The sequence below is a fragment of the Meriones unguiculatus genome, chromosome 2 (assembly GCF_030254825.1).
Source record: "Meriones unguiculatus strain TT.TT164.6M chromosome 2, Bangor_MerUng_6.1, whole genome shotgun sequence".
NCBI lineage: Eukaryota > Metazoa > Chordata > Mammalia > Rodentia > Muridae > Meriones > Meriones unguiculatus.
The window spans coordinates 23,438,040-23,457,682 of record NC_083350.1 but is presented as its reverse complement, the minus strand read 5'-3'; the positions used below and the strand labels follow the sequence as shown (position 1 = coordinate 23,457,682).

The window sequence follows — 19,643 nt, the reverse complement described above, 5'->3', positions numbered from 1 at the left end:
CCATACTCTGACTGGGGCTCACACATATATCTTGCATGTGACTCCCGGTGACACAGGGCAGAAATGTCAATGTACAGTCTTCAGTAGCTCAAGTTCATACTACCTTTGCTCTTCCATGAGACATGGCTTTTCCAGACTCATAATTACAACAAAGTGATACTCACAGCCATCTAAACCAAACAAACCATAGCCAAGGTCCAGGACCACAGGGCCCACACGAAACTGGCAAAGTGACCCCAGCTTTGCTGTTAAAGGCTGTGCTGTTTCCTGCACAGCACATTTGTGAAAATAGCCAAAGTTCAAATATCTCTTATGAGACTTGCTACGAGGCCTGCTTTTCACCCCAACTACGCATGAGGTGGAGGAAGGAGGAACATGAGTTTGAGGCCAGCCTTTCCTAAAATTTATCTAAAAGGAAGGTGGGATATAGTTCAGTGTAGAGTATTCGACTAACACAGCAGCACTCTAATTCCAACCCCTGGTACTGGCGTGACTAAGGTCATGCCATCTTGTCCTGACTCCTTGCTGTATCTGTTTAGACACTGTTCAGCCCTCTACATCCATGTGTGCCAAGTGGCAGCACACTTGGCACAGATATATTAACTGAAATAAATACTGTTTACATACACTAAAATAGCTGATAAAGGTATGCATGAAAATAAATTGTTCCATTGTGACCATAACGACTATGTCCTGGCAAGACAAATGTCGAAAGGCTATTCTAACCCTCATCTAACACTGATGTCATTCTGGGGTTTGCCTTTAAAAAGTGCTGTACCCCTTGAATTTTAGCTCCAAGAGTCTTTCTGAGGATCCAGACCACTCTCAGCCACTGTTGAAAATAAAAAATAGTACTCTTCATTGGTTTAATAAGTATTAAGGTCTGCAATTTTGTTCCCATGAATCATTTCAGCACCACCAAAACAAACAAACAAACAAACAAACAAACAAGAAACATCCAATGAAATGTTCCTGGCTGGAGAGAGGATTCAATAGAAAGTGCCCTAGTGTGCCCAAAAGCAAAGCTAAGCATAAGGGGTGCTGCCCACTGTGGTAACAGGAGAACCTCTAAGGGATGGGCACTGTTGGGCAGAGGACGTAGGCTAGAACACCACTTGTCTCTCCAGGAAAGTCTCCTGCTGAACAGTTCTGTAGGATTCGGTTCTGTTTTATAGAATAAAGTCTGTAACACTTCCCAAGTACCGTAGATATTCTAAACACTGAACTTCTTAGCTGCCTATCAAACTTTATCTGCCCCCTCTGCAGTGATACAGTCGGGACCACTACATAGCTACCAAGACTGTCACCTCCAGCCTCCCTTGCCATTGCCAGTGACCATGTAGCTGACTGACCAAAGGGACTTGAGCAGAAGAGCGGTTACACCTCAGCTGACATGGAAGAAAAGCAGGCACACGTGTTTTATTTTCTTCTCCTTGGCAACTGCAACCAGGGACGGTGTGTTACAGATAATTTATTAAATCAGAAGGGGACTTTTCTACTCACCCATTCTAGCTCCCAAACAAAAGACACAGAGATTTATTATATTTATTAATAAGCTATAAGCTCAATAACTGGGCAGATTTGATCTATTTATACTAACCCTGTAAGCTAGTCTAGTTACTTCCTAGTCCCATGCCCCAAGTTACTTGCCAATATTGGTCTTGTCTGGGTTGCATCTGCTCCATCAGGGCCCATCCTTTCTCTAGTTACATCTTCTTCCTTCTTCTCCCCAATTCGTGGTCCCTACCTCAGACCCCAAGCCCTGGAATGGAAGCTCTGCCTATCTCTCTTCTGCCCAGTTTCAAGCTGTTCAGCTTTTTTTACTAACCAATCAGAGATAACTGGGGAGCAAAGTTTACACAACAATGCTCTTCCTCCTTGTTGATCCTCTCTGGCAATGTCTTCTAGGCACACTCACGGGTGTGAGAATGAACTCATGTGGGTCCCAGACTTCAGCATTTGCGTACACAGAGCACCAGACCCACCCCAACAACGGTGCTTCCCAGGGATGGTTCAGTGATCAGTGCCTGTTACCCATCTGCAATGGTATTAACAGGTAGGGCCTGCACGCAAGTCATTGATAGCAGTACACAGCATTTAGTTCGGTTGACATTTTTCTTCCATATGATAGTTAATTTTCACTGTCACCTCAAATACTCCTCCAATACACCTGTGAGTACCTGGGGTGACATTGCCCCATGGCCTGGAGGCCTGGGTAGAATGGAAGGGGAGAGAAGAAAAGTCAGTTAAATGCTGCTATTCCACTTCTCTCTGCTTTCTGGCCCACTAGGATGTTACGAGCTGCTTTTCCCACGTGTGAAATCCTGAGCCAATCCAAACTCTCCCTTTTCAGGCTGTTGCTGTCACATATTTTTGTCTAAGAGATGCAAAAGTGAGACACAAGACGTTCTCTCTAACAGTTGCGCTGGATCAGTTCACGCTGGCTCAAGCGCCCACGCTCTTTGTGGACATACCCTAGACGTCTCCCTGCCTTAGAGAGAATGGAGGTGGCACAGAGTCCTCACTCCTAAATACCCATGTGGAACAACTTCCCTGGACAAACCAAACCAAGCCAAGCCAAGCCAAACCAAGCCAAACCAAGCCAAGCCAAACCAAGCCAAACCAAACCAAGCCAAACCAAACCAAACCAAACCAAACCAAGCCAAACCAAACCAAACCAAACCAAACCAAGCCAAACCAAACCAAACCAAGCCAAACCAAACCAAACCAAGCCAAACCAAACCAAGCCAAACCAAACCAAACCAAGCCAAACCAAACCAAGCCAAACCAAGCCAAACCAAACCAAGCCAAACCAAACCAAGCCAAACCAAACCAAACCAAGCCAAACCAAACCAAGCCAAACCAAACCAAGCCAAACCAAACCAAACCAAGCCAAACCAAGCCAAACCAAACCAAGCCAAACCAAACCAAGCCAAACCAAACCAAACCAAGCCAAACCAAACCAAGCCAAACCAAACCAAGCCAAACCAAACCAAGCCAAACCAAAAATATCCCCTCCCCTCCAAAAAAACCAAAGTAGCAACAACAAAAGTTCTCGTCTACATGGACCATTGATGGCAAGAGCTTTCTCACAGGGGTTTAGCCTCTCCTGCTAAGTCACTGGTGTTAGTTATTTCTAAAAGTCAGACCATGGGGATGACTTTAAAAAGCACCTAAGAAGTCACAGAGTCAGGATCTATTGAGGCTCATACATATATCTGAATCAAATACACAACATCTCCAGCTTCTACCTGGCAACAAGGCATTGTCTTTCTGGTGAGGAGACTGACTCACCTCTGTACCTGAAGGACGTTGTGTCCACTCACATCTTCCAAATTCCTTCCTTGTGGGCTGAGCAAGATGCAGTCATGAACAGGGCTGACACCATTGCTGGCTGAGCCGCATGCAAGCACAACCACATGGCTCTGCTTTCTGTGGCAGAAGGTCTGTGGGCTGGGGTATTCAGAGTAAAGGCTGAGGTGAAAGAGGGGCCTGCCTGCCTCCAGATATGACAGAGACACAGAAACAGTGAGGTGTCTTCAGTCAGAAGAATCAGTCACACTGGTGCTTTTTGGATACCAGTGTTTTGACTGTACGTCAGAGTTTTTCCTCAGTGTTGTGAGGAAGCCATCATTTAAAAGGTTTGTGTTGGCTCATTTTGTGTCTCTGTGGCCAACATGCTCAACAGAAACAGCTTAGGGGAGAAAGAGTTAATTGGGGCTCATGTTTTCAGAGGCGCTCTGTTCCTTATGGAGGAGAAGGCATGTTGGAGTTCCCAGTGGTTAGAACGTGACATGGACTGAGAGGCAAAGGAGGCAGGCTGGACCCAGCATCTAGTATGATCTCCAAAAGCCATCCAGGTCTCACTCCTTAACAGCTCCATAGCCTTGAACATAGTGCCACTGGTCAGGGAACAGTCATTCAAAACACCAGCAAGGTTCTAGGATAGAGGACCTTTCTCCTAGCATTTGACCTAGAGAAGAGAGGGTTTAATGCTACCCTGCAGGTATAAAAGGCATTAGACCATTTCTTGGACAAGTCTATCACTCATCAAATGTGCTGAGCAGCCTGTGATTTATGGGTGTGTAGAGAAGCGAGACCAAGTCCTGACAAGGCCTAAGCATACTGCTTGGGAAGAGGGAGGAGGCCAGCCTGTGTGTGTTCAGGGTGTAATGTCTGCTCACAGATAGCCTGGGAATTGGCTGCAGAGGCTGGGAACCCAGGAGAGATGGAGTCCAGACCCATTACAGATTCTTCTTCTTCTTCTTCTTCTTCTTCTTCTTCTTCTTCTTCTTCTTCTTCTTCTTCTTCTTCTTCCTCTCTCTCTCTCTCTCTCTCTCTCTCTCTCTCTCTCTCTCTCTCTCTCTGTCTATCTGCAGTCTTGTCCCTCCTTCTTCCTTTTGCTTTTCTCTTGGATCACTCACTCAGGATTGTATTACTGTATTTCCTTGGCTACTTAAAAAATCTTAAAATCAGCATTTTTCTCCCCAGAGCCAGACACATGCAGAAAAATACATTTCAAGTCCAAGAAAACTGTCATTCGGTGTGCCGTGTGTGATCAGTAAAGAAACGCACAAACGTGGTATCCTACTAGAGACTCAGACCAGAGACTTATCAGCATCATGTTCACAGGGGACAATCAGGCCCCAAACAGGGAGGCGGTTCGCCAGCCCTTGGTGAGAAACAGGCCTCACCCATTATAGGCACAACCACAGGATCAGCTCGGGCAGCCAAACCGTGGGCAATGACATCCTACAAGCTTCTATTTATTGTCACTTGGCTATGGTGGGAGTCCCCTTAGCATCGATGGAATTGTGAAGGGTGGGTGACCCATCTTCAGAAGTGGGAACAGAAGGGACAGAGGGAAAGTGAACAATTCTTCTGGAACCTTGCCGGAAGTAGCTAAGGGATGCTGGCAAGGGAAATTCGCGGGAGAGTGTTTTTTTTTTTTTTTTTTTTTTTTTTCCTGTTTCTTGGAAGCAGTATGTCTGCCAGGGGGCCAGTGTTTATTTAACTGGCGTTAGCTCTGCACACAGAGCGCATCTCCCTGTGCTATCCTGCATCTGGCAGAGCAAGTGAGGCTGCTGCTGCTGCTGCTGCTGGGAATGGACAGGGGCAAAGCAGGGGTTCAGCACACCACGTTGGAGAAGGCGTCTAGGATGGCAAAAATTAATCAGATGGGACCAGGAGGGAAAGGGAGATGGGTCAAGGAACACTCAGCCTTTCATCACTTGCTGTAGATGGATGGTTTCCCGGGCAGGCATCTGGGAGCCCGGCTCGCTATAGGGAGACGTCAGTGCTCTCAGGCCCCGGGTGGAAGAGCCCCCAGCCCCTCCCGCGCAGGCTTCCTTTATATAAAGTCTGGGCCTCGTGGAGTCTGCAGCAGCGGCGCTCGCTCGAAGCGGCGGTAGCAGAGCTCCTTGGAGCCGTCCTCCTGTCGCTGCTCCGCCGGGACAGCGCACGGTCAGCCTAGCCCAGAGCTCCGAGGGCTTCCCGCCGCCGGGACCATGCGAGGCTCCGAGCTCCCGCTCTTGCTATTGGCACTGGTCCTCTGCCAGGCGCCCCGGGGGCCAGCTGCCCCAGTGTCGGCAGGTACAAGCGGAAGCACGGTCCTGGCCAAGATGTACCCGCGCGGCAGCCACTGGGCTGTGGGTAAGTGTCCCGACTGTGAGAGCCCAGGGCTCTTCTCCCCAGAGGGTCTAGTTAGCTAAGGGGGACCTCTCTCTCCATCTCAGCATTTTGCTTGGGAGTTTGGCTTATCTCCTTTCCTTCTACTGAAACACTCAGCTCTCCCCCAAACTCCATCCCACCTTCTCTTGTTCTGGGAAATCGGATAGATCCCTTGCAGGTGGCAGGTCCCTTTTCTCTCTCTTTGCACCTGTGAGCATCTCTCTTCCGCGGGGCATCTGAGGCATCCAAGCTAGCTCAAAGCTATCTCCCCAAACCCCTCAATCCTGTGTGCAGCTCACCTCTCCTCACCTGCACCTGCCCACTGCCTCCTAGGCCCGCCTCTGTCTGGCATGGGTCTGCTCACAACTTTGGGGAGTGAGGTCCCCTAAGTGAATTCCGGATCCTAGTCCAGCCTGGTGAGCTGGACTCCCACCCCTGTGGGCTGGAATCCCGACTGAGTGGTGCACAGAGCAGAACTGCAGGGTATGGAGACCTGGGTACAGCGCCCCCCACCCCTGCCTGGGTTCAAGTACTCTCCCGAGTTTTCTCACCCCTGCAACTCTCTTTGAAGCAATGCTCTTTCCCTGGTCCTTAGCCACCTCTGCCGACCCTCACTCTCTGCCCTGGCAGATTTTAGGGCTCATGCCTGCTCTCTAAGCTTACCTGGGCCCCGCTGCCCAAACCCCAGACATTTGTCCCTCTCTTAGACCCACAACATCATCCTCTACTCTCTCTTCTTCCCGACTTCTGCCAAGAAGCCCTGTTTCCTGGACACAGGCTTCTGATTGCAGCCTAGCTGAAGAGGACTGTTGCGCAGTGGGTGTGGAGTGGGGCCGGGTCCTGGCTCTGAGGAACACAGCCTCCCAGAGCTTTCCTGAAACTGGGAGGCCAGTAGCAGCTAGCAGCTTGGCACTCGTCTATCCAACGCAACATCACCTAGAGCTTTGGGTGCTGCAGCTCCCGGGATCGTCTCTGGAAATCACGTCTTCCCAGGCAGGCACCACCTCCAAGAAATGCAGAGTCCAAGGTCTCCTGACCTTTTGCCACTCCAGTCAATCGCGGCTACGTCATATTTCCTGGGAAACTAGTGCTCTTCCCTAAAGAGCTTAGGGAGAGAGAGGAGAGAGATTTCTTAGCCCGATACATAGAAACAGGGAACAGTGTGTTGGAGAGGAAATTACAACCAAGTCTCAGATTCTAGGTGCCAGAATAAGGATGGATTTTGGGGGAAGGAATGAGGCTGGAAACTCTGGACTTCCATGTTGTACTTTGGCAGAGAGTTCAAGAGCACTGGGTTGGCATCCTATAGTTTTGGGAGGTCTTGCTAAAAGTCCCAGAACTTGTGGCCTCTGAGAGTCACTAGGATCCTATGAGACTGGACAGAGAGTGGAGTGCAGGTTGATGTGCGAGAAGCAAAGAAAGAGGTTGTTGAAGAACCCAAAGTTGGAGCTGGTGATTGTTAAAAAGGGATCCTCAGGGCCTAGATTAAAGGTCCGTTGTCTGATCCAGCCACCAATCAGTGGGCAGGGAGGGAGAACAGATACCCCAGACTCCCCTTAGTTTGCTCTCCTCCCTATCGTCACACAAGAAGAGTGCATGTTCTGTCAGTCAAGCCTTGAAGACTAAAAGCACAACAGAGGTGGGTCGGAATCTAGTGTCATGTCTATGGAGCAAACCAAGCTGAAGCCGACCCACTGTAGTTAGGGTGCACACATGTGCTGGGATATTTAGGGTACTTCCTTTAGCCACCCTGCATAGTGGTACCATGAACATTTAAACAATTTTATTCTCAAATGTATTCTTCATATATATATGATATATATATATCGCTGTGGGGGAATGGAACGCAGGGCTTCTGCAGATAAACAAGCCCTCTAAACTGAGCTACAATCCCAATTCATATATATATATATATATATATATATATATAGAGAGAGAGAGAGAGAGAGAGAGAGAGAGAGAGAGAGTCTGCCTAAAGTGCTCCACCTGCCCTCCACCTTCCTATGAAGTCCAGTGTCTGAGAAAAACAACTGTGTTTTGGATAGGCACTGTTGAAAGACGAGTGATGTGAGAGGTTTAATTTTGGTCTCAGTTTATCATAAATCATTGCCCATCCTCCCCAGTTCCCAAAGACACACAACTTAGAGTTGTTTTTGTTTGGTCTTGTTTGAATTTTGGTGGTGCTAGGAGTGAACCCATGCTAGCAAAAGCTCTGTCACTGAGCTATGTCATCCATATTTTCCCTTTTTGAGAGAGGGTCTCACGGGGTAGCCCAGGCTAGCCTTGAATTTGTGGTCCTCCTGCCTCAGCTTGTGTTGCTGGGGTCACAGGCATTTAGCATCATGCCTGGTTTAGTTGCACCCTAGGATTAAACCAATATTATTGTCCACAAGGAAACTGTCAGTGCAGCTCTCAGGCAATTTTACCAGTTAAAAGAAGCAACAGAAACTCAATCAATAGCCTGACAACTTCCCACACTTCCTTGTAGGGCTTTGTGTTCGTGGGAATATTCTGTGTGTGTGATGAAAACAGATGTCAACACAAAAACTAGTGACTACTCTCTGTGCTTCCCCAAAATGCTCATACTGCAGCTCTTACTTTGATGTGTAGCAGGACTTGGAAAGCCGAATTGGGTGACATGAGAGCAGACTGGCATTCATTGCAGGGCTACATCAAAGACTGAAATTTACAGTATGTGCTCTAAAGACATTTCCATGTGTGTGTGTGTGTGTGTGTGTGTTATCCATTGGGGTGTGTCTTCAAGTCTGCATGTGTGTGTAAGGGGAGGGGAGCGCCTAGAATTATCCTTGATCACTCCTTGACTTGATTCATGGGACAGGGTCTCTCAACTAGATCCAGAGCTCGCAGATGTGGGTAGTCTAGCTGGGCAGCTTGCTTCCACCTCCTGAAGCTGGAATTATTGGCAGGCCACCAGGCCCCATGGATCCTTTACATGTGTTCTGGGGATCTGGACTCTGGTCGTCACGCTTGCATTGACAAGTGGTCTAACCACTGTGCAATCTCCTCTGTCTCATAAATACTATTTCTTAGAAGCACACAATACTTATATCTTAATGGGTTTTTATTTTCTGAAATCAAGATAGTTTTCTAGTTTCAACTCTGAAGAAATTAATTTACATTTCAAACCTGCGCTTTAGTGGTATATCATAAATTTAAAGTCACAAAAGCTTCTTTTTTTTTTCATTAAGGGCAAAGCTTTATTATTATTATTTAAAAAGCTTGTCCTTTCTCCTTATTGAGATCTCCATTATGTGTGACAGATGATGATAGGAGATGAAGCAGAAGTGGGTATCGTGTCCATGTTGCCATGGAGATGATCATTTGGTTGACAGTATCGAGCTCAAAATGAAATAGGACCCAGGGAATGTGTGTTTCCCCGGGATGTCATAGATGGCGCACTTCCGGTGATAACTGGCATGTGTGACAGGAAGCGGGCAGTTGAACCGTGTACGGCCAGCAGGCAAGTACTGACACTCAACCTAGTGTCATAAGGATCTATGTTAAATCAACAATAAGCTGGGCAGTGGATCTATTTTGCCATGACAGCAAAGTCTACAAATACATTCCAACACGGCAAAATGGAGGTCTCTGTGGAAACATCTCCATCACCCTACTGCTTTATTGGCAATGATTCTTCCCTCGTTTTCTGCATCCTAACTAGATGACAGGCAATCGGAGATTCCAAGGGTTACTGAGGTAATTACTGTGAACATCAGGGTTCCAGGGCCATCTTGTAGTCATCATGATTCAATTTCCTCCAGTAACTAAAGCTGACGACACACCAGCTTTCCTGGGAAGTTGTGCGACTTAGTCACCATGAGGGCCAAACTCGTGGCAATTTAGTGGGCAGCTGAACACCAGGTTGACCCAGCCGAGGATCGAAACAATGTCAGATTCGAATCCTTCATTTGGGACAGTGTCCTTAACAAGGTCTTCAGGCAGTGCGAAGTCCCTTCTAAGCAACTTGGCAAGCTCACTCAAAATATCACTTGAAAACTGCCTAATATTCACAATTAAATTTTCAAGTCACATGATATCATGGTATGCTGGTACATGAGCCTTGCTCACTGAAAAATCTCATTTGAAGACTGCCTAATATTAGCAGAATTAAAAATTTCAAGTCACATGACATCGGATACACTGATATAAGGTTCTTGCTCCTCTTTGGAAGACTAGCTATTTGTAAATCATGTTTTTATCTCCAAACCCCAGGAGGAGGCTCCACTGCTTTAAAACCTTGGGAACTGACAGGACAACTCCAAATAACATAATGCAGTAGAAACTTGACCCTTGGCCTTGTTATAATTATAGAACCTATGCTTATGTGTAGGGTTTTTTTCCTCATTTCACGACCCTACTATGATGTCAATCAAATGGGAGGATTCACACTCAAGCATTCTGCAAACTGCCAGTTGCAGCTCACATGACAGTCATGCTGAGGGTGAACAGTGCTGCTGTGCAAAAGGCCTCTTTCCTTTTCAAGCTGGAGACAGTCCCTCAAGTTTTATTCCTGCTATGTTTCCCTGGACTCTGTCTAATGCCAGTAGGTGCTGGCACCACGAGACTTTTGTTTTTCCGCCCACTTTAACTCAAAAGCACCGAAGAATTATTAATAGTAGAAAACTCTGTGTCAGAGAAATTGGGAATGGAGAAATCCCAAGTGGGTCCATTGATAAGATGGGAGTCTTAAGAACTTGGACCTGGCTGGGTGTGGTGGTGCATCCCTTTAATATCAGACCCCAGTAGGCAGAGGGAGGTAAATCTCAGAAGTTTGAGGCCAGCTGGGACTACACAGTGAGAATCAGTTTCAAAAATGAACAAGTAAACAAAACAAAAATATGTGAACTTCCGGTCACCCAGCTGCATAAGCTGAGTTCAAATGCTGGAACCCACATGGTGGAAGAGGAGAACCAACTCCTACAAGTTACACTGACTTTCATACATGCACCGTGACACACACACACATACACTCACACACACTGTTAAAAAACAAAAACAAAAACAATGCAGACCTGAGGTTGGTAACCTACTTCTTAGGTATGTGAATATCCCTGTTTTCAGTACTCTGGCCTCCTTTGTAACATTAATTGTATTTAATTAAACATTAATTAATTGTAATTAATGTTACAATCCTTTGTAACATTAATTGATTAATTACTTTATAAGGCAGGCACATATGTCTAAAACTGCTAAGAGATTCTCAGAGATCCAGGAGAAACCCCCAAAATTGATGTGGCTGCTGAATATCTGTCAGAACTTGTTTTTCAACTTGTTTTTCATTACCTTCTTAACCCTCCATCACTTCTAGGTGAGGTTTTCTAGATTCAATTTCAGCTAAAATTCAGAGAAAGTTTAAATCAAAGATTCCTTTGGTACAATTGTACTACAGATAAGAGAAAGGCAACATTAAAAAAAAATCATACAAAGAAACACATCAAGACTTTTATTTTCAGCAAAAACTTGAAATTGGTGGTGGGAGACGCTGGGATGCTGCCTTTCAGTTGGACACACAGAATTGATGGGACTTTTTGCTTGGAAGCTTTCTTAGACACAGTTTGCCCTGCCCTGTTCCTTTCATAGTTGATAACACTGAAGTTTGGGGTACTACAGCACTTGTCTGAGGCCACCCCACTAGTTACTAGAGGTAAGTAGCGAAACCTAGGCCCTCTGAATCACACACAGATTGGAATTTCGCTCAGTATACTGCACCTTTTGAACAAACAGTAAAGTCCATGTTTTATTATGTTTTATTGTACAGATTAACTCCTGATAGTAAAATAGTGCTGTTTGTTTATTCTGCATTTGCTGGGAAGCAGAGCCCACTCTGCCGGTGTCCATTTCAGTATACTCCTTCTTTCATTCCACTCAGTTAGATCTGTGGCATCCTGAGTTTTCTTTCATTTTCTTTTCTTCTTCTTCTTCTTCTTCTTCTTTTTTTTTTTTAAATAGGACACTTAATGGGGAAAAAGAGCACGGATGATTCCCAGTCCTTTTATGGGTCTGACAGAGATGGCCTGAAGGAGCAGCTGAGCGGATACGTGCGCTGGGAAGAAGCTGCACGGAATTTGCTGGGCCTCCTGGAAGCCTTGGGTGACAGAAGCCCTCAGCCACCTCAGCACCCGCCTCGGGGCGATCTCCGGCCTGCTTGGGATCCCGAGGATGGCAGCTACTTTAATGATGCTCAAAATAGAAAGGTGAAACAAACAAGCTTCAGATGAGGGGTGGGAAGTGGTTGATTAGGGGAACATAAAACTGCTTATTCTGCATGCTGGTGACTTTTCCCGTCACTGTACAAAATACCCGACCAAAAGCAATTTGAGAAAAGATAGGTTTAGTGCAGCTCACAGTCTAAGGGTGCAGTCCGTCACCCCGGGGAAGGTGTGATAGCAGGACCATGCGTGTGTGTGTGTGTGTGTGTGTGTTGCAGAAATAAATGGCTGGTGCTGATACACTCACTTTCCTTTCCCCTTTCAGTCTATCCAGGACCCTACCTCATATTGATGCCACCCACACTCAGGGTAGGTCTGCCCAGCTGTTAAACTCTTTGTCAAAAAGCCTCACAGGCGCGTGCAGAGGCGTGTCTCAGTCAAGTTGACAACACAGAAGTCTTCATGTTGCTACACTAAGGAAACACCCGTGAGTGCTAAGCACTCATATTCAGTTTCTGTGCTAGCTTCTTCTCTTTTGATAGAATGGCTTTTCTCTTAGAAGAAAAAGCTAAGTTCCAAAGTTTGGTTTAGGAGGTTTATTAGTAATTATGCTTCCGGGGAGCAGTGATTACGGGCTTCATGAGTTTTTGTTTATTTGTTGCCTAGGCTTGCCTCTCCCTGGAGATGGTTCTGCCTCAGCCTCCCGAATGCTTAGGATTACAGGTGTATGCCACTGTGTCTGACTTCTTACCTGGATATTTTCATAGTTAGGAAGCCTACAGACAGTAGTTGAATAAATTCTTGTGGGCTTAAGAGATATGTTAGTTTTTGATATGCACTAGAGGAAGAAAGATGCTGTTTGCAGATGTTTTCTTTGCAGAGAAGCGTGTTCTTGTTTATATACAAAGTTTCATTTTTTTTCCCTCTTTATTCCAAGATTGAATAATTCAAATTGCATTCGAATATTCAAAACTCAGTGAGGATATCTGAAGCCAACTGACTTATTGGTATATAGTAATACCAAAGTGGTAATGTTCAGATACCAAGATAGCAAAGAGACTGGGTTTTATGGAAACCAAGGTAGCCGAAAATGAGGTGACTATCTCATTTTTAATACATGTACAGTAGAAGGTAAAAGAGGCTTGGGGCTAGCTTTTTTTGGAGGATGATCTCTGTCTCACTTTCTTCCCATCTGCTGGGGATTTTTGATATAAAATGCAAAGTAAAATCTCTTTTGTTGCATGAAACACCTAGCGAGAAAGCCTTTAGTGGCTTTTATTCAGAAGAAAAATCTAGATCAATTCAACCATAAAGAAGTCAGTACCAATGCTATTGTAATCGGGTTGCAGGTGTTAGCTGGTCAGCTTCCTTCTTTGTCAAAGGCTCACCTGCTCTGGGGCGCTGTGAACTTGTACCTGACTTCTCAGCCCCTACCCGGCCATGCTTCTTCTTGGTCAAATGCTTTCCTGGAGTGGGATTTAATAACTACGTAGTTCTAAGTTATTTGAAGAACACAAAGAAAAAAATAATCACTATTCCAATGCCCTCAAAGATAAATTCCTACAAGTATCAAAATGCATTTGCTCTTTTAACTCATTCTTAGAACACTCCGGCTGTGATATGCATCTCCAGTGCTCAATTTTCCTTAGAAATTAAAGAAAGGAATATTTATATTTTGGGTGTTTTGCCTGCCTAAATGCTTGCACACCACCTATGTGCCTGGCACTCCTGTAGGTCAGAAGAGGGTGTCTGATTTTCTGGAGCTGGAGTTACAGGTGATTGTGAGCTTCCATATGGGGGCTGGGCCTCAAACTTTGTCCTCTGGAAAGGTAGTCAGTGCTCGGTAACTGCTGAGCCATCTCTCTGGCTCCCACAGTGCTTCATTTTCCTAAGTGAACAGCAGGATCCAGTTGGAGTTGCTTTATCCCCTGAACTTGGCTCTGCCAATCATTGAACTCCTCACAAATTCCAGTTCTTTCTCAAGGGCCCCAAATGTCCCATATTCAAGCAGAATATTCAAAGCTTTGAAGGATTATGAAAGAATAGTTCCACAGAGATCTCTATAATGTGGCAACATTATAGGATGGATTGAGAGGGCAGTCATGGAAACTGGCTGCTTTAGACTGGACACTGCTTCTAACACTGTAAAAAGCTCCCCTCCCCCTTAAATCTAGCGAGGCCTTGTTTTTTCATTTATCTTTTTTTGTGCTGTTCCTCCCCCCCAAGTTTAAAAGCCCGTCATCCTGTTTTATTCCACCTCAAGTTGAATAATTAGCTTTTGCACACGTTGGTCCTGTTGGTCCTCTAGGATACATTTCCCAGAAATGTGAAGAACAAACTTAAGAGTGAGTTTAGTCTTCACAGAGAGCAAAAACAGTTTTATTGTTTCACTTGCTTTGGACAGATTGCCTCAATGAAAATATGTCGTTGTGAAAATTGAAACCATTTTATAATTACCTTATTCAAAAAAGAAAGAGTGCTACGAGACCTGCTCTATTAGAAATCCATATGTCTCCCAGTGTCGGAGAGAAGTTTAATGATCTAGCCGAGAACTCCCAGAACGAGCTGCCGGAGCTCTCTGAGGCTGGAGGACTCTGTTTAAAATTACAAACTCTGCACACAGCTCCCCTCTCTCACGGCAGCCATAAAACACCAAGTCCTGTTGCCAACTTGCCCAGAGCTGTAGTTAGAAACTGAGCATTTCCTATAGTTTGATGGCAAAGATATTTACTTAATTCGGAGCGGTGTGCGGGAATGTCTACTGTTGTAGACTTCCGGATCGTCGCAGACAGGCCCTAGAGCTTTGCTAGCAAGCATGGCTAGACACACTCAAGTTAGCACTCTTCTTCTCCTCCTTCTTTCCCACTCCCTGTTCTCCAATCTTTTAATGCTCTCCTGAAAATAATGGAACTTCTCCCCCATGGTTTCTATAGCATGAGGTATGTTCAGATCAGTTCAGATCAGTTCAGATCCGGGACCTAACCCATAGCCTTGGACATGGTTGTGGAATATGCTCAGTCAGGGAAGGATTTCTTTGTAATGTAGGCCCTGGTCATTGCTCTTTGCAGCTGCTGTCCTTTCCCTTTAGCTGTTGTCAGTTCCCAGGGGAGTTTCATGCAGAAAGCAACATAAATCGAGAATAACTGCTAACAACCTCTGTGCAGGAAGAGTGAGACCACCTCAGCACCTCTGTCTGCTGGACTCCATCCTTGGCTTACTCAGCTTTCTTCTCCCCCTGTCCTTTCTACTTGGCTTTCTCTTCCCTGGGCTGAGCTAAAACTTTCAACTCGACACTTTCAGATAGCGGGATGGGTCAGGGTTCCTCCTCATCCTCAGCTGGCTCCTCTTATGGCCGTGGGGTCATTTGGTAGGAGAGATGCTGAAATCGAAAGGCTGGTAGTCATGGGGTTGCAGTCTTGGTGCTGAGATAGGAAGGCAAAGCTAATTGGCTTGTGTGGGAATCCATCCCCAGCCCAGGGCTCATTAGCATCTGCTGCACACGGCTGAGCTGTAGAGTAGGTACTATTTGCCTAAGAATAGCAATACTTCCCTTATTAGAAACAAGTGACCAGTCTGGAAGCGGGGGAACTAAATTGCCAAAGGATCTTGGGGAGAGTAATTAACTCTTGACTGGGTTGAAAATAATAAGAGCTAGTTTCTCGTCTCTTTGGGTAAAAGTTTCTGTAACAGAATTAAAAAATTTTTTTTAACTGTAATTACTTTTCCTTTATTTTCAGTGAAACTGAGCATAAGCCACAGCAAGCCAAAGACAATACATTTAGAATTTGGGTGGAGACCCAAGTGATGAACTCCATTTCTCGAGCTGCCTACACTGTTATCATTTCCTGGTTCAGTTTGCAGTGTACAGATTAAAAAAACAAAACAAAACAAGCTTTGACTGGTGCAGTGCAGTGGTGGTGGTGGTGGTGGGGATAGCATTGCATAGTGCCCTCCTCTCTTTCCCGGCTCTATGAGAATAATAAACAAAGCCTTTAACTTTCAACGTGGGCTAACACACACACAAGGAAATAGATTAGAAGCTTAGCAGAGGTCACCTGAGGCCCTCCAGTTCCCAGGATGTGGGAGAAGTTACCTTGTTTCTCAGGAGTATGAGTGCTTCCTTAACACTGTGTTTAGAGTCGCGTGAAGGCAGAACACAGGCCTCCTCACCAGAGTCAGGAGGTTCGGGTGTTGACCCAAGACTTTGCCTTTCTACCTGGTGATGCTGATGTGCTGGAGGGGAGGGTTTTGCTGCTACTATTAGACTTTTCCATCATTCACAAGTGTGTGTAACTATCCCTAATGTATCTCTTTAAGCTGGTGGACTCTCTGCTCCAGGTTCTCCAGGGGAAGGAAGAAACTGCCAGCTGAAGGGACAATGACAAGGACAGCTTTCAAGGAGCAAAACGAAACCCTTCAGAGACTGCATTCTGCCAACATCAATTCTACTGGACCATCAACAAGATTTTCTTTTTGCAATTTACTTTACTATTCTTGTCTCTTTCAACCGTGACTAAATTCATGATTTTCAAGCAGCATCTTCCGGTTTGAACTTGTTTCTGTGAGCAACTACCTAGAAAGAGCTTTCCAATGAATGCTTTCTCCAGCTAGGCTTCTTGTTGATTGGATTCAGGGCTCCAATCTGCTACAATTCACAATAAATGCTTATTTAATCACATTGTCCGAGGGGCACCCTGTCCTCCTTATTTCATCTCCAAGTGAAAAGACAGGATAGCAGAGCTCAAAAGTCACCTTGACAGTACACTTGGGTGTTTGCTGATTAAGGCAGGAGGAATCACCCAAGGTCACCTCTGAGGGCTGCTTAGTGAGTTCTTTTACTGAGTAAAGTCCTCAGGTGGGCTGGAGATGGAGGCTGGCCTTTTCCATCACTTACTGAGTCCCTCTTCTTCAGTCCTTACTCTGAACAACAATGTGTGTTGCTGATGTTAACATATATTGCTCAGGATGGTTCCGTGAGCTGAAACTGCTCACTTTTCTGTACCGGACAAGGAGACAAAGGACTGCAGACTTTCCCAAGGTCACATGGTCCATGGAACTAGAAACCAAACACACGTTTTCTGTGTCACTCCATTTTAAACCTCCCTTCAGCATATGTAGCAGGCAATACCGTTTGTTTTTGTTTTTTTGTTTTTATGAGAGGAGTAGTAGCTAGCCAGGCTAGATACACTCAGCTTTCCCATAAAATGAAAAGAAGAATTCAGGAGGTTTCCTGTTTTCGAAGAATGCGGCCTGGCTGTCCGTGCACACTCCCCAGCCCCATTTTTATCATGACATTTGCACATGAACAGATTTTGAAACTTGTTGCCATATGGCTCCGACTTTCTTCATTTAGGGAAAAAAAAATCGCATTTGAAATCTTAAAAAGCTTTCTCTCGCTCCTGTTTCATCAGAGAAACACTAAAGACATGACGTGTCCTAGGATCTTTTAAAACCTTGTTGATTCAAAACTTATCCAAACTGAGAGCTGTAAGAAGCATCTTCTCCGTGTCCTGACTGCTTTAGAGCCCCCATTCTCTGCTGTCGGCCCCTTGAAGCCTCTTTCTCAAGAACTCAGTCACAGGGCTGTGGAGATGGCTCAGTGGGAAAGGGCTTGCATTGCACAAGCACAAAGGCCTGAGTTTTGTCCGCAGCATCACATGAAAAGCCAGGTGTGGTGGTGCCGGCTCCTGTAACCCCATCATTGAGGGCAGCGGGGACAGGAGGATGGCTGGGGCTTGCTGGCTGCAGCCTAGCTGCAGCTTCAGTGAGAGACCCTCTCTCAGGGGAACAAGGCAGAACATTACAGAGGAGGGAACTCACTCTCCTCCTTTGGCCTCTGAGAGTGCACTCACACTCACACACATATGTCCCCCCTCCCACAGCCACTTAAACAAGCAAACTTGACGAGTTTTGTCAGCTAAAACCCCATTTACTAATAAAGGAGGTAAACTTAGAAGGTCCCACCTTCTGATAGGAAGAAGGAAACACTGCTGTGGACCCTTACGAGGCGTTCCCTCGTAAGAGTGGCATTGCGGGCAAAAGGCAAGTAGCCGACGGTTGAATAATCCCAGTTGACACTTGTTTGCTAGTCTCTTGGAGCAGCTGTACATCCGTGTTGGCAGAAGTCACTTTTCTTCATGGGTTTGCACATGGAACCCTGGAAGCCTCTACTACTGAAGCTCGTTCACAAATCACTCATAACTGAGAGCGTCTGATTGGTGAGACCCTGAGCCTATGACTGTATCTAGGTGCAAGGGCAGCTGGGAAGCGTAGTTTTCAGGCTTCCACTTTGAGACTGTGCTGTTAAAATTATGGGATCCCACCAAACAGGAAAAGGTGGAACCAAAGAAGTGGTCAGCCACACACAAAAAAATCTCTCTCCTTCCCAAAAAAGAATCTTCCCACTTGGCTTCCTGCTGTACTCTCTTATGCCCAAGACCTATTAGTCTCCAACCTGGAGTTCTGGAAAAGTGTGGGGTGGGGCGGGGTCACATAGAGCTGTCTACAGCATTCAGGTCAGCTCTGCACACAGCAAGATGATTGTGTCTATCAGGAGACAATATGGAGAAATCCTCCCAAAGCAGGATGATCAAGAGGATTCGTCTGAAAGGAAGAAAGCAACAACAGCCTTTAGAATTGTTTTCGTGTGTGTGTGTGTGATTGCTCTGAGTTATAGGTCAATCTTCACGTGGATTATCGATTCATAACACTAAGTAGGACTCTCAGGCAGTGCAGTACAATTTTTGACCTCAAAACGCCTCTTTTCAGTTCTCACTGGGAATGCTCCATCGTCACAGAGCATTGGGACCCAGCTTGGACAGACAGGGAGCAGTCCAAGCAGAGTGCGGGACCTGCAGTTTCACTGCTTCCAGCTGGGTTGCTCACAGGAGGTCTACAGTCATGGACCCTGGCCAAACACCCCCTCCTTCCCCGTACCCACAGTGAGGAGGCTTCTGCCTTGGCTCCAGCTGGTGTCGTCTGGTTAATCCACTTAAAAAAAGAACAGGTTAAATATCTATCCACTTTCCCCACAAATATTGTATGCCACGTGGATTGTTGGAAAGAGGTGGGTTATTACTGTTGCCATGAGGGATCTGAGAGACCATTGGCTAATATCCAACGAACTGTCATAGTCGGAAGGGACCTCTCATAGCCTTCAGAAACAGAACAATAATAATTCTTTCTGATGCTGCCATCATGCCTTACTTTTTCTGGGTTGGGGGAAATGTCTCAGTCAGCTTGCCTTGCAAGCATGAGGTCTCCAGCCCTCTGGTAGGGAGAGACAGAGACCTGTGGATCCCTGGAGCTTACTGGCCAGCCAGCCAAATGAACATGCTTCAGACTCCAGTGGAAAACCTTGCATCAAAAAATGAGTAAACAAGGGAAGCAGAGTTAAGGAAGAGCTCTGACATCAGCCACTCTGGCTTGCACATGCATGGAGACATACATGCACACGCAGACGTTAAGATGTCCCCATACACCACACATATGAGAGATTTTGTTTAATGTCTTATGCTACCATCTTAACAACGAAAGGCCTTCTCTAGAAATTGGTGGTAATTTGCTTGTCAGTTATGTCTTTACAGTAGAGACTGTTACTAGGTGAATGCAACAAAACTAAACCAAACAATATCTGGATTTAAAGAGGATGCGAGTTGGGGGCTGGAGAGATGACTCATTGGTCAAGAGCAGTGGCTGCTCTTCCAGAAGACCAGGGCTTGAGTCCTAGCACCCACATTGCATCTCACAACTATCGGTAACTCCAGGGTTTCCCACTTCAGCTATTATGACGTTGGATCCTGC

At 45.9% G+C, this 19,643-nt stretch overlaps 1 protein-coding gene across 3 annotated transcripts; it reads left to right on the top strand.

The window, feature by feature from the left end:
- Window positions 1–4,964: 4,964 nt before the first annotated feature.
- Grp (gastrin releasing peptide) lies at window positions 4,965–16,518 on the top strand. 3 transcript variants are annotated; one of them, XM_060376900.1, is made up of 4 exons: window positions 4,965–5,652; window positions 11,641–11,885; window positions 12,166–12,209; window positions 16,158–16,518. In XM_060376900.1, exons 1-3 carry the CDS (start codon window positions 5,508–5,510, stop codon window positions 12,190–12,192), a joined length of 417 nt encoding a protein of 138 aa, XP_060232883.1. In that variant the 5' UTR covers window positions 4,965–5,507; the 3' UTR covers window positions 12,193–12,209; window positions 16,158–16,518. The 3 variants fall into 3 exon arrangements, with proteins under 3 accessions (XP_060232883.1, XP_060232882.1, XP_021489248.1); XM_060376899.1 differs by lacking the exon at window positions 12,166–12,209 and having other exon boundaries at window positions 4,966–5,652; window positions 16,179–16,518; XM_021633573.2 differs by lacking the exon at window positions 12,166–12,209 and having other exon boundaries at window positions 4,983–5,652.
- Window positions 16,519–19,643: the final 3,125 nt, after the last annotated feature.